We start from the raw sequence: 12,563 nt of genomic DNA, 5'->3' as shown, positions 1-12,563 counted from the left end.
CTGCCTGGGCTAAACTGCCTGGTACTTCCTGCCTCCAGAGCTGTGAACTCCTTGGTGGGCGGACACCAACCGCCTGGCTCCACCCCCTGGTGTGAATCATCAGCCTCTGGAGGAAGGCAACAAGGATTTGTAGGTTAGCTGGTGTACCTGCAGGGAATGTGGGGTGTGTGTGTGTTGTTACCTGTGTCCCCTGGCTTGCCCAGGGCGACACATAGGAAAGATAGTGTTGGGAGACAGAATGGAGATGTGGCAGCATGAGGGGGTACAGAGTTAGGAAACAGTATAAAGGGGGTAGCATTGAGGTGTAATGTGGATGGGGATATTGTGAGGGGAAACAGTACAGAGGACATCATGAAGTGGGGATGGTATGCAGGAAATAGTTCATAAAGAAGGAGCGTGTTTCCATTATAGCTTATAAAAGTGGATAGTATGGTGGTTATACCTCATAAGAGTGGACCGTATGTTACTTATAGTTCATAAGAGCAGACAGTGTGGCGAGTATAGTTCATAAGAGCAAACAGTATGTTGATTTTAGTTCATAAGAGTGGACAGTGTGGCAGTTATAGTTCATAGCGGACAGTGTACAGACTGTAGTTCATAAGGGGGGAGAATGTGGAAGTTTTAATTAATAAAGGTGGACATTGTAGGGACATTATTTTGCAAGAGAGGAGAGTGTGTAGGCTTAGGGGTACTTTGCACGTTGCAACATCGCTACTGCGATGTCGTCGGGGTCAAATCGAAAGTGACGCACATCCGGCGCCAGTAACGACGTCGCAACGTGTAAAGCCTAGATGCACCGATAAACGATCGCAAAAGCGTCGTAAATCGGTGATCTGTGTAGTGTTGGTCATTTGCATAATTTCGCTGCAGCGACAGGTACGATGTTGTTCCTCGTTCCTGCGGCAGCACACATCGCTGTGTATGAAGCCGCAGGAGCAAGGAACATCTCCTTACCTGCGTCCCCCCTGCGTTTCCGCCCCTCCGCTTCTATTGGCCGCCTGCTGTGTGACGTCGCTGTGCCCTTAGGAAGAAGGCGGGTCGCCGGCCAGAGCGACGTCGCAGGGCAGGTAAGTCCGTGCGAAGCTGCCGTAGCGATAATGTTCGCTACGGCAGCTATCACAAGATATAGCATCTGCGACGGGGCGGAGACTATCGCGCTCGGCATCGCTACAATCGGCTAGCGATGTCGCAGCATGCAAAGTACCCCTTAATGTTATAGGAGATTATGAAATCACATGTATTCACTGCAGGTTTTAATTGCACTGTAGTCAGGGATGGCATTTCAATTTTCTCCTCATACAGTAGGAAATCTAGAATCAGCCCTGTCCTGCCCTACAAGTTACAATTGATTTTTGTGCATATGTTAATCTAATATGTACACAAACTGTCAAGATTTACCCTCTCTATAACTATACAGAGATCCACATTCAGCATTCAAATAACTGGTAGATCTGTAGCAGATAAAACAGTGATTTTATCAGAATAACCGTATGCAGCCGAGTAAGTGACTCATTGCTGGAAATCGGGGTTGCTGTCCCTATATCATGCTTAGTTCTGATGTGGTAGCAAAAACCTAGCAACAGATTACCTTTAAATGAAGTGATTTGTAGATTGACTATTTATCAGATTACTAATTGAATGATACTCGTGTTTGAAAGTGCAGTAAACCCAAAAAATAGGTATTATAGAAGTAACAACTTTGAATGCAGCTCCAATATTTATGAGTATTGAGTACCTGTATGAGGAAATAAGTATTCATCATTAGTAGGCAACTCACGTGATTGGACCATGACACTGATTATCCAAGTTCCACCGCAATCTTGGGGGAGCAACTTCCTCACAAAAATAATGCTGAGAGTCTGTAGTTAACCGATAATATCCATCGACAAGAGACACAAACGAAAGAGCATCTCTTAACATTCGGAATCGTGACTCCTTAGGAATAAATAAGTATGTATTATAGGGCAGGTGCCAAACATTATAAACTTGTCATTGAAAATACCAAATTGGTCTCTAAATAAATTTCTAGAATGTCTATTTGACTGCATACTGATTACAAATGGTGCTTGTATCATAATTCTTGCTTACAAACTTTGCAACCAGTTAGTAGCCAAAAACGTACAATTGTACAAACATTTAAAGTAAAGTTAAAAGAGTCACTGTGAGAGAGATTGGCAATATCTCTTGTAGCCAAAGTCCTCAAAGCAGGACCCGCAGAGGAGGAGAAAAGGAGAGACTGTGGAGAAATCTAGAGGAGGAGGAAAGGAGAGACTGAGGAGGAATCTAGAGGAGGAGGAAAGGAGAGACTGAGGAAAAATCTAGAGGAGGAGGAAAGGAGAGACTGGGGAGAAATCTAGAGGAGGAGGAAAGGGAGACTGGGGAGAAATCTAGAGGAGGAGGAAAGGAGAGACTGGGGAGAAATCTAGAGGAGGAGGAAAGGAGAGACTGGGGAGGAATCTAGAGGAGGAGGAAAGGAGAGACTGAGGAGGAATCTAGAGGAGGAGGAAAGGAGAGACTGAGGAGAAATCTAGAGGAGGAGGAAAGGAGAGACTGGGGAGAAATCTAGAGGAGGAGGAAAGGGAGACTGGGGAGAAATCTAGAGGAGGAGGAAAGGAGAGACTGGGGAGAAATCTAGAGGAGGAGGAAAGGAGAGACTGGGGAGGAATCTAGAGGAGGAGGAAAGGAGAGACTGAGGAGAAATCTAGAGGAGGAGGAAAGGAGAGACTGAGGAGGAATCTAGAGGAGGAGGAAAGGAGAGACTGTGGAGAAATCTAGAGGAGGAGGAAAGGAGAGACTGTGGAGAAATCTAGAGGAGGAGGAAAGGAGAGACTGAGGAGGAATCTAGAGGAGGAGGAAAGGAGAGACTGAGGAGAAATCTAGAGGAGGAGGAAAGGAGAGACTGGGGAGAAATCTAGAGGAGGAGGAAAGGGAGACTGGGGAGAAATCTAGAGGAGGAGGAAAGGAGAGACTGGGGAGAAATCTAGAGGAGGAGGAAAGGAGAGACTGGGGAGGAATCTAGAGGAGGAGGAAAGGAGAGACTGAGGAGAAATCTAGAGGAGGAGGAAAGGAGAGACTGAGGAGGAATCTAGAGGAGGAGGAAAGGAGAGACTGAGGAGAAATCTAGAGGAGGAGGAAAGGAGAGACAGGGGAGAAATCTAGAGGAGGAGGAAAGGAGAGACTGGGGAGAAATCTAGAGGAGGAGGAAAGGAGAGACTGGGGAGAAATCTAGAGGAGGAGGAAAGGAGAGACTGGGGAGAAATCTAGAGGAGGAGGAAAGGAGAGACTGAGGAGGAATCTAGAGGAGGAGGAAAGGAGAGACTGAGGAGAAATCTAGAGGAGGAGGAAAGGAGAGACTGAGGAGAAATCTAGAGGAGGAGGAAAGGAGAGACTGGGGAGAAATCTAGAAGAGGAGGAAAGGAAATCTTTCTCACCAGTCTTAAGCGGGCTTTACACGCTACGATATTGTTAATGAATTATCGTCGGGGTCACGGTGTTTATGAGGCACATCCGCCGTCATTAACGATATCACAGTGTGTGACACTTACGAGCGACCTTAAATGATCGCAAAAGCGGTCAAAATCGTTTGCCGCGAAGAGGTCATCCTGAAACAAAAAAACGTTTTCTGCTTATTGGCGATGTTCTTCGTCACTCCTGCGGCAGCACACATCACTGTGTGTGACTCCGCAGGAGCGACGAACATCTCTTTACCTGCGTCCACCGGCAATGAGGAAGGAAAGAGGTGGGCGGAATGTTACGTCCCGCTCATCTCCGCCCCTCTGCTTCTATTGGACGCCTGCCGTGTGACATCGCTGTGACGCCGCACGAACCGCCCCCCTTAGAAAGGAGGCGGTTCGCCGGCCAGAGCAATGTCGCAGAGAAGGTATGTGCGTGTGACGCTGCCGTAGTGATAATGTTCACTACGGAAGTGATCACCACATATCGGCCGTACGACGGGGCGGGTGCTATCGCACTCGACATCACCAGCAAATGCTAGCGATGTTGCAGCGTGTAAAGCCCACTTTAATCTATCGCTCCTCCTTTTTGGGTTATATTGCGAAGGAAACAGAGGGTGCTGAATATGCCCGCTGCTCCACCAACTGACCTGTACATTTCTAATTCAAGCAAACCATCCATCTCCACAGGTAATAAAAAGAAAATTTATTTAGAATAAAAGTTACAATTAAAAGAGGTAGATAAAGATAAGATATAAAATGCGTATATGGGACTCCTATGAGGGTGGAGCACTTAAATACAAATTCTGTCTCATAGCCATGAGGTTTCTATCCATGCCCACACAGAATAATTAAAGTAAAACACCCCAATTTGTTTTTAAAGATAAGACAGACTAGAGGAAAATTCCAGGATTACAGGAGTCCTGATAAAAGAATATCTACTCTTCAGTACAACATCTTACAGAACATTCTGACAATATCTACAGGTTTAGCCATGATTACTTTTAACGGAACCTAAACATGATTTTTTGAAGCTGATACATAGCTGGCATATTACATATTGGCAATTTATAGATTACGAATAGCTGTATTAATTATTTTCTTTATAAGTATTATTATTAATATTAGGAACATGGCTTTATTAACTTAGTGTCATGATTGACTCCTTCCTCAGCTGGAGCTGAGCCTTTTTTTTAGTTTCACTTCTGTTGCAAGTCACGTTAGGGGTTAATCCTTTCTGCCTCATTCTGGAGGTCAGGCTGCTTTATTAGGGCTAGAGATGAGCGAACCGGTCCCGGTTCGGCTCGAGGCCGGTTCGCCGAACGGGGTCCCGTTCGAGTTCGGTTCGTCGAACGTTCGACGAACCGAACTCGAACCAATAGGCTATAATGGGAGGCAATCACAAAAACATAAAAATGCATTATAAATGTACACAAACAGTTAATAAACATTGCCATAACACTTACCGGTCCCCGCGATCCCTTCTGCACTCTGTCTCCTGCCGCTATTCCATCCGATGATCGCTTAATCCTCCCGGTGACCTGCACTGCCAGCAGAGATGCAGGACCTATCGTGACGTCAAAATAGCCATGTGACCAGTCACGTGGCTATTATCTCATTGGCTACAGACTGGTCACATGACTATGACGCGTCATGTAGGACCTGCGAGTGCATCTCTCCGGTACACGGTGCACATATGTGTATCGCCGTGTACCGGCGACATGCTCTAGCACACGGTCAACTCCCCGTTCCGTTAGGGACCGGCTGACACAGCCGGTCATTAACGGAGATCACCGTTGCCATAGCAACGCAGTTAGCTGTGACGTCACCGCTAACCGCGGCTCCGAGAGCACCGTTGCTATGGTAACGCGTCTGTCAGCGTTACCGCTGTTACCGCTGACAGCCAGCACTGATCACTCACGGAGTGAAGGCTGCACGCTGCTTCCCGATTGTAGTGAGGATTGTAGTGAGGATGAGGTTCCCCAGCCCCAAGTGATGGGCTGGTGCACCTCATCCTCACTACAATAGTCACTACTACTACACTAGAAAGAAAGAAGACAGAAGAGCAGGATCGTGGAGGGCTGAGAGGGGGTAATAAAGATGGAGTCTCTAATGTGTCTGTGTATTTATTTCTATTAAAGTATTTTTTCTCTGTGTGGTGTTTTTTTAACCCTTTATTGGAGATTCTTAATGGCCAGGTCAAACGTGCCTGACATTAAGAATCTCTGGCTTAATACTGGCTAGTAAAACAAAGCCAGTATTAACTCATGATTACCCAACAAGCCACCCGGCTCCAGGGCTGTTGGAAGAGTTGGATACAGCGCCAGATGATGGCGCTTCTATGAGAGCGCCATTTTCTGGGACGGCTGCGGACTGAAATCCGCAGCAGAGGCGCCCAGAAACCTTGGGCTAACCTGTGCTGCGGATTCCAATCCCCAGCTGCCTAGTTGTACCCAGCTGGACACAAAAATGGGGCGAAGCCCACGTCATTTGTTTTTTAACCCCTTAACGACCTTGGACGTACTGAGTACGTCATGGTGACATGGTGCTAAACGACCCATGACGTACTCAGTACGTCATGGCGAAATCGCGGTCCCGGAGCCCCGGGGAGTGAAATTTGTTTACTTAAACGGTAGATTCGGGAAGGAGGGGACCTCTGCCTGACCTCAGGAGGGGTGGTGCCTCCTCCCCGAACCTACAGAGGCTGTGATTGGCTGACGAACGCCGCTCAGCCAATTACAGCCACTGTAATGTTCCAGCCATTGAAAATGGCTGGAACATTGAAATCCAGCCCTGATCAGTGCTGCTGTAGCACTGGCCATTGGCTGGAGCTGGGGTGATCGATGCTTCACCCGCCCCCAGCTCTGATTGGAGAGACCGGTCTTGTGACCGCTCTCTCCAATCAATGTGGATCTGCGGCCTGTGACCGTCCCTGGAAGCCGAGGAGAGCGGTAAGTTGCTGTCCCCGCCACCCGCCCGCCGCTGTCCCCGATCGCCCCGCCGCTGCTCCCGATCCACCGCTGTCCCCGCCGCTGTCTCCGATCGCCCCACCGCTGCTCCCGATCCACCGCTGTCCCCGGGCGCCACGCTCCTGATCCACCGCTGTCCCCGGCGCCATGCTCCCGCTTCACCGCTGTCCCCGCCGCTGCTCCCGATGCACCGCTGTCCCCGGCGCCATGCTCCCGCTCCACCGCTGTCCCCGCCGCTGCTCCCGATGCACCGCTGTCCCCGCCTCTGTCTCCGATCGCCCCGCCATGCTCCCGCTCCACCGCTGTCCCCGCCGCTGTCTCCGATCGCCCCGCCGCTGCTCCCGCTCCACCGCTGTCCCCGCCGCCGCTACCCGATCCACCGCTGTCCCCCGCCGCCGCTCCCGATCCACCGCTGTCCCCGGCGCCATGCTCCCGCTCCACCGCTGTCCCCCGCCGCTGCTCCCGATGCACCGCTGTCCCCGCCTCTGTCTCTGATCGCCCCGCCATGCTCCCGCTCCACCGCTGTCCCCGCCGCTGTCTCCGATCGCCCCGGCGCCATGCTCCCGCTGTCCCCGCCGCTGTCTCCGATCGCTCCGCCATGCTCCCGCTCCACCGCTGTCCCCGCCGCTGTCTCCGATCGCCCCGGCACCATGCTCCCGCTCCACCGCTGTCCCCGCCGCTGTCTCCGATCGCCCCGGCGCCATGCTCCCACTCCACCGCTGTCCCCGCCGCTGTCTCCGATCGCCCCGGCGCCATGCTCCCGCTCCACCGCTGTCCCCGCCGCTGTCTCCGATCGCCCCGCCATGCTCCCGCTCCACCGCTGTCCCCCGCCGCTGTCTCCGATCGCCCCGCCGCTGCTCCCGCTCCACCGCTGTCCCCGCCGCCGCTCCCGATCCACCGCTGTCCCCGCCGCCGCTCCCAATCCACCGCTGTCCCTGGCGCCATGCTCCCGCTCCACCGCTGTCCCCCGCCGCCACTCCCGATCCACCGCTGTCCCTGCCGCCATGCTTGCCACTGTCCCCGCCGCTGTCGCACCCACCTTTTTCAGCCGCTGCTGCCCCCGAATCGGCCCCCACTGTTCCCGATCGGCAGCCGCCACCTCCTTCATCGGCTGCTCCTTCTCCATCGCCACACCTCCTATCCCTCCATGTGCTGCAAGCCACCCTCCCCCCATGTGGGGGGAGGGTGGCTTACAGCACATGTGGGGGGAGGGTGGCTTGCAGCACATGTGGGGGGAGGGTGGCTGGCTTGCAGCACATGTGGGGGGAGGGTGGCTGGCTTGCAGCACATGTGGGGGGAGGGTGGCTTGCAGCACATGTGCTGCAAGCCACCCTCCCCCCACATGTGCTGCAAGCCAGCCACCCTCCCCCCACATGTGCTGCAAGCCAGCCACCATCCCCCTACATGTGCTGCAAGCCACCCTCCCCCTACATGTGCTGCAAGCCACCCTCCCCCCCTGGGCCCCCCCTCCTCCATGTGCCATCTCTCTCTCCCATCAGACTCTGCCCCCCTCCCCGATCTGCTGCCTGCTCTCTCCCATTTTCCATCTACTGCCCCTCTCACCCTCCTCGATCTGTTGCCTCCTTCATCTGCTGCCTCTTCTGTCTGCTGTGATCCTGCTGCCTAGATCCATCCTGTAAGGTAGGTATCCCCATCTCACCTCCCCCCCCATCCTCTGCTGCTCCTCCATCCGCTGCGCCATTTCCCATCCATCCGCTGCGCCATTTCCCATCATCCATTCCGCTGCGCCCTTTCCCATCCTCTGCCGCTCCTCCACCCGCTGCGCCCTTTCCCATCTTCCATCCGCTGCGCCCTTTCTCATCTGCCGCCCCGCCCTCTCGCATCGCATTATCCAGCGCAGTTGCTCGCTTCCAGACTGCAGTGGATGATGCGATGTGAGACTCGTGCATTGCTCTCACGTTTGGCACTGGTCTTGGCAGGCGCTCATTTTTTTTTTTTTTTCTACTGATGTCTGTATTTTTTATTTCGCCAAACTAATTTTTTTTGTATGGGGGGGGGTCTAGTTTCCAAAATGGGATCACATGTGGGGGAGCTCCATTGTTTAGGCACCTCAGGGGGTCTCCAAATGAAACATGGCGTCTGCTAATAATTCCAATCAATTTTACTGTGAAATGGCGCTCCTTCTCTTCTGAGCCCCGCCGTACGCCAAAACAATTGATTTCCACCACATATGAGGTATCGTCGTACTCAAGAGAAATTGCACAATACATTTTATGGTGCATTTTTTCCTGATACCCTTGTGGAAAAAAAAGCTACCTGTTTGAAAAAACAATTTTGTGGTAAAAAAATTAAATATTTTCACGGCTGAACATTACAAACGTTTGTGAAGCCTCCAGGGGTTCAAAGTGCTCCCTAAACAGCTAGATAAATTCCATGAGGGGTCTAGTTTCCAAAATGGGGTCAATTGTGGGGGAGCTCCATTGTTTAGGCACTTCAGGGGGGTCTCCAAACGCAACATGGCGTCCGCTAATAATTCCAACCAATTTTGCTGTGAAATGGCGCTCCTTGCCTTCCGAGTCCTGCCGTGCGCCCAAACATTTGATTTCCACCACATATGGGGTATCTGCATACTCAGGAGAAAATGCACAATACATTTTATGGTGCATTTTTTCCTGATACCCTTGTGATAAAAAAAGCTACCTGGTTGAAGCAACAGTTTTGTGGTAAAAAAAATTTTTTTTCTTTTCACGGCTCAACGTTATAAACTTCTGTGAAGCCCCCAGGGGTTCAAAGTGCACATCAAACATCTAGAAAAAATATTTGAGGGCTCTAGTTTCCAAAATGGGGTCACTTATGGGGGAGCTCCATTGTTTAGGTACCTCGGGGAGTCTTCAAACCCGACATGGCGTCCGCTAATGAGTGCAGCTAATTTTGCACTCAAAAATTCAAATGGCGCTCCTTGCCTTCCGAGTCCTGCTGTGTGCCCAAACATTTGATTTCCACCACATATGGGGTATCTGCGTACTCAGGAGAAAATGCACAATACATTTTATGGTGCATTTTTTCCTGATACCCTTGTGATAAAAAAAGCTACCTGGTTGAAGCAACAGTTTTGTGGTAAAAAAAATTTTTTTTCTTTTCACGGCTCAACGTTATAAACTTCTGCGAAGCCCCCAGGGGTTCAAAGTGCACATCAAAAATCTAGAAAAAATATTTGAGGGCTCTAGTTTCCAAAATGGGGTCACTTATGGGGGAGCTCCATTGTTTAGGCACCTCGGGGAGTCTTCAAACCCGACATGGCGTCCGCTAATGAGTGCAGCTAATTTTGCACTCAAAAATTCAAATGGCGCTCCTTGCCTTCCGAGTCCTGCTGTGTGCCCAAACATTTGATTACCACCACATATGGGGTATCTGCGTACTCAGGAGAAAATGCACGATACATTTTATGATGCATTTTTCCTGATACCCTTGTGAAAATACTAATTTTTATGGCTAAAGTAACATTTTTGTGTTAAAGTAAAATTTTCATTTTTTCGTCTACATTGCTTTGGTTGCTGTGAAGCTCCTAAAGGGTTAATAAACTTCTTGGATGTGGTTTTGAGCAGAGTGAGGGGTGCAGATTTTAGAATTGGGTCACTTTTGGGTATTTTCTGTCGCCTAGGTTTCTCAAATCACTCCAAATGTGATGTGGTACCTAAAAATTTTTTTTTTGTAAATTTTGTTGGAAAAATGAGAAATTGGTGATGAACTTTGAACCCTTCTAACTTCCTAACGGAATTTTTTTTTTTTTCAAAAATTGCGCTGGTGTAAAGTAGACATGTGGGAAATGTTATTTAGTAACTTTTTTGTGTGACATATCTCTCAGATTTATGGGCATAAAATTTCAAATTTTGAAAATTGCAAAATTTTCAAAATTTTCGCCAAATTTCCGAAATTTTCACAAATAAACGCAAAACATATCGGCCTAAATTTACCACTGACATGAAGTACAATATGTCACGAAAAAACAATGTCAGAATCGCCAGGATCCGTTGAAGTGTTCCAGAGTTATAACCTGTCAAAGTGACACTGGTCAAAATTGCAAAAAAATGGCCGGGTCTTTAAGGTGAAAACCGGCTGGGGGCTGAAGGGGTTAATTATTTCATGAAATAAGTGAAATAATTAAAAAAAAAAACGGGCTTCCCTATATTTTTGGTTCCCAGCCGGGTACAAATAGGCAACTGGGGGTTGGGGGCAGCCCGTGGCTGCCTGCTGTACCTGGCTAGCATACAAAAATATGGCGAAGCCCACGTCATTTTTTTGGTGGGCAAAAAAATTCTGCATACAGTCTTGGATGGAGTATGCTGAGCCTTGTAGTTCTGCAGCTGCTGTCTGCTCTTCTCCATACAGACAGACAGCAGCTGCAGAACTACAAGGCTCAGCATACTCCATCCAGGACTGTATGCAGAAGTTTTTTGCCCCCTGAAAAAATTATGTGGGCTTCGCCATATTTTTGTATGCTAGCCAGGTACAGCAGGCAGGTACGGCTGCCCCCAACCCCCAGTTGCCTATTTGTACCCGGCTGGGAACCAAAAATAAAGGGAAGCCCTTTTTTTATTATTTCATGAATTTCATGAAATAATTAGAAAACAAATGACGTAGGCTTCGCCCCATTTTTGTGTCCAGCCAGGTACAACTAGGCAGCTGGGGATTGGAATCCGCAGCACAGGTTGGCCTGAGCTTTCTGGGCCCCACTGCTGCGAATTGCAGTCTGCAGCCGCCTCAGAAAATGGCATTTTCATAGAAGCGCCATCTTCTGGCGCTGTATCCAACTCTTCCACCACCTGCCTGCTATACCTGGCTAGCATACAAAAATATGGCGAAGCTCCCGTCCTTTTTTGTAGTTTTTTGGCAAAAAAAATAAAAAATGCTTCCCTGGATTTTCCATTGCCAGTGAAGGTAACACCAAGCAGTGGGGGTTAGCAGCCAGTAGCTGCTTGGATTACCCTTAGCTAGCAATACAAAAAATGCAGCGGGAGCCCATATATATTTTTTTAATTATTTATTTAAATAACTAAAAATAAAATGGGCTTCCCTGTATTTTGATTGCTGGACATCACAGTGCTGTAAAAATAAATCTTTAAAAAAATGACGTAGCGCTCCGCGGTATTTTTGATTCTCAGCGCAGATAAAGCAGACAGCTATGGGTTGCCACCCCCATCTGCCTGCCGTTACCTTGGTTGGCAATCAAAATACAGGGAAGCCCATTAATTTTTTCTATTTAAAAAATAGTTTAAAAAAAAAATGACGTTGGGTCCCCCCATTTTTGATAGCCAGCTAGGTTAAAGCAGACGGCTGTAGCCTGAAAACCACAGCTGGCAGCTTTACCGTGGTTGGGGATCCAATGTGGAGGTCCCCTCAGGCTCTTTTTTATAATTATTTTATAAATATTAATAATTACACAATAAAAGTAGGGTCCCCCCCAAATTGGATCACCAGCCAAGGTAAAGCGGACAGCTGTGGTCTGGTATTCTCAGGGTGGGAAGGTCCATAGTTATTGGGCCTTCACATCCTAAAAATAGCAGGCCGCAGGCACCCCAGACGTGGCGCATCCTCTAGATGCGCCAATCCTGGCGCTTCACCCCAGCTCATCCCGTGCCCTGGTGCAGTGGCAAACGGGGTAATAAATCGGGTTGATATTAGCTGTAAAGTAACCTGAGATCAAGCCCAGCAGTTTGTGATGTCATGGCGTCTATTAGATACTCAACATCATAAACTGTCAGTACTAACAAAAAAAAAAATCGACAAAAGAAATTTATTTGAAAAAACAGTCCCCAAAACATTTCCTCTTTCACCAATTTATTGTAAGAAAAAAAATAAAGGGGTCCCACGACGACTCTGGACCGTCTAGAATATGGGGGGGAGACACTCAGGGAACGTATCCCCCATTTTCTAGGAGTGCAGACCCTTCATGTGAGGAGTGTGGGTGCAATGAATCTGCACTCACTCTCCCCGGGTCCACAGCAGCAGAGTCCATGTCGTAATGGTTGCTACCAAAGCTGCAATGCCCTGCTCATGAGGTAAGGGCATGATTAATCAGGAGAACTACTGTAGAGGAAGCTCTGCTCACTGGTATATAGGTGCTCAGAGGTAATAATAGATAAAATTAGTGAGTAACCTCGGCACTCTAAATCTCCCAGAC

At 49.2% G+C, this 12,563-nt stretch overlaps 1 protein-coding gene across 1 annotated transcript in view; it reads right to left on the bottom strand.

The window, feature by feature from the left end:
* Positions 1–12,563, bottom strand: part of JAK3 (Janus kinase 3) — a 482,226-nt gene that overhangs the window by 330,940 nt on the left and 138,723 nt on the right. Inside the window, exon 8 of the mRNA XM_075314904.1 lies at positions 1,778–1,935. Coding sequence (XP_075171019.1) covers positions 1,778–1,935 — 158 coding nt within the window. The remainder of the gene's footprint in view (positions 1–1,777; positions 1,936–12,563) is intronic.

Source organism: Anomaloglossus baeobatrachus, chromosome 1 (assembly GCF_048569485.1).
Source record: "Anomaloglossus baeobatrachus isolate aAnoBae1 chromosome 1, aAnoBae1.hap1, whole genome shotgun sequence".
Taxonomy (NCBI): Eukaryota; Metazoa; Chordata; class Amphibia; order Anura; family Aromobatidae; genus Anomaloglossus; species Anomaloglossus baeobatrachus.
The sequence above is the reverse complement of the archived record's forward strand: the minus strand, read 5'-3'. Positions and strand labels throughout refer to the sequence as shown.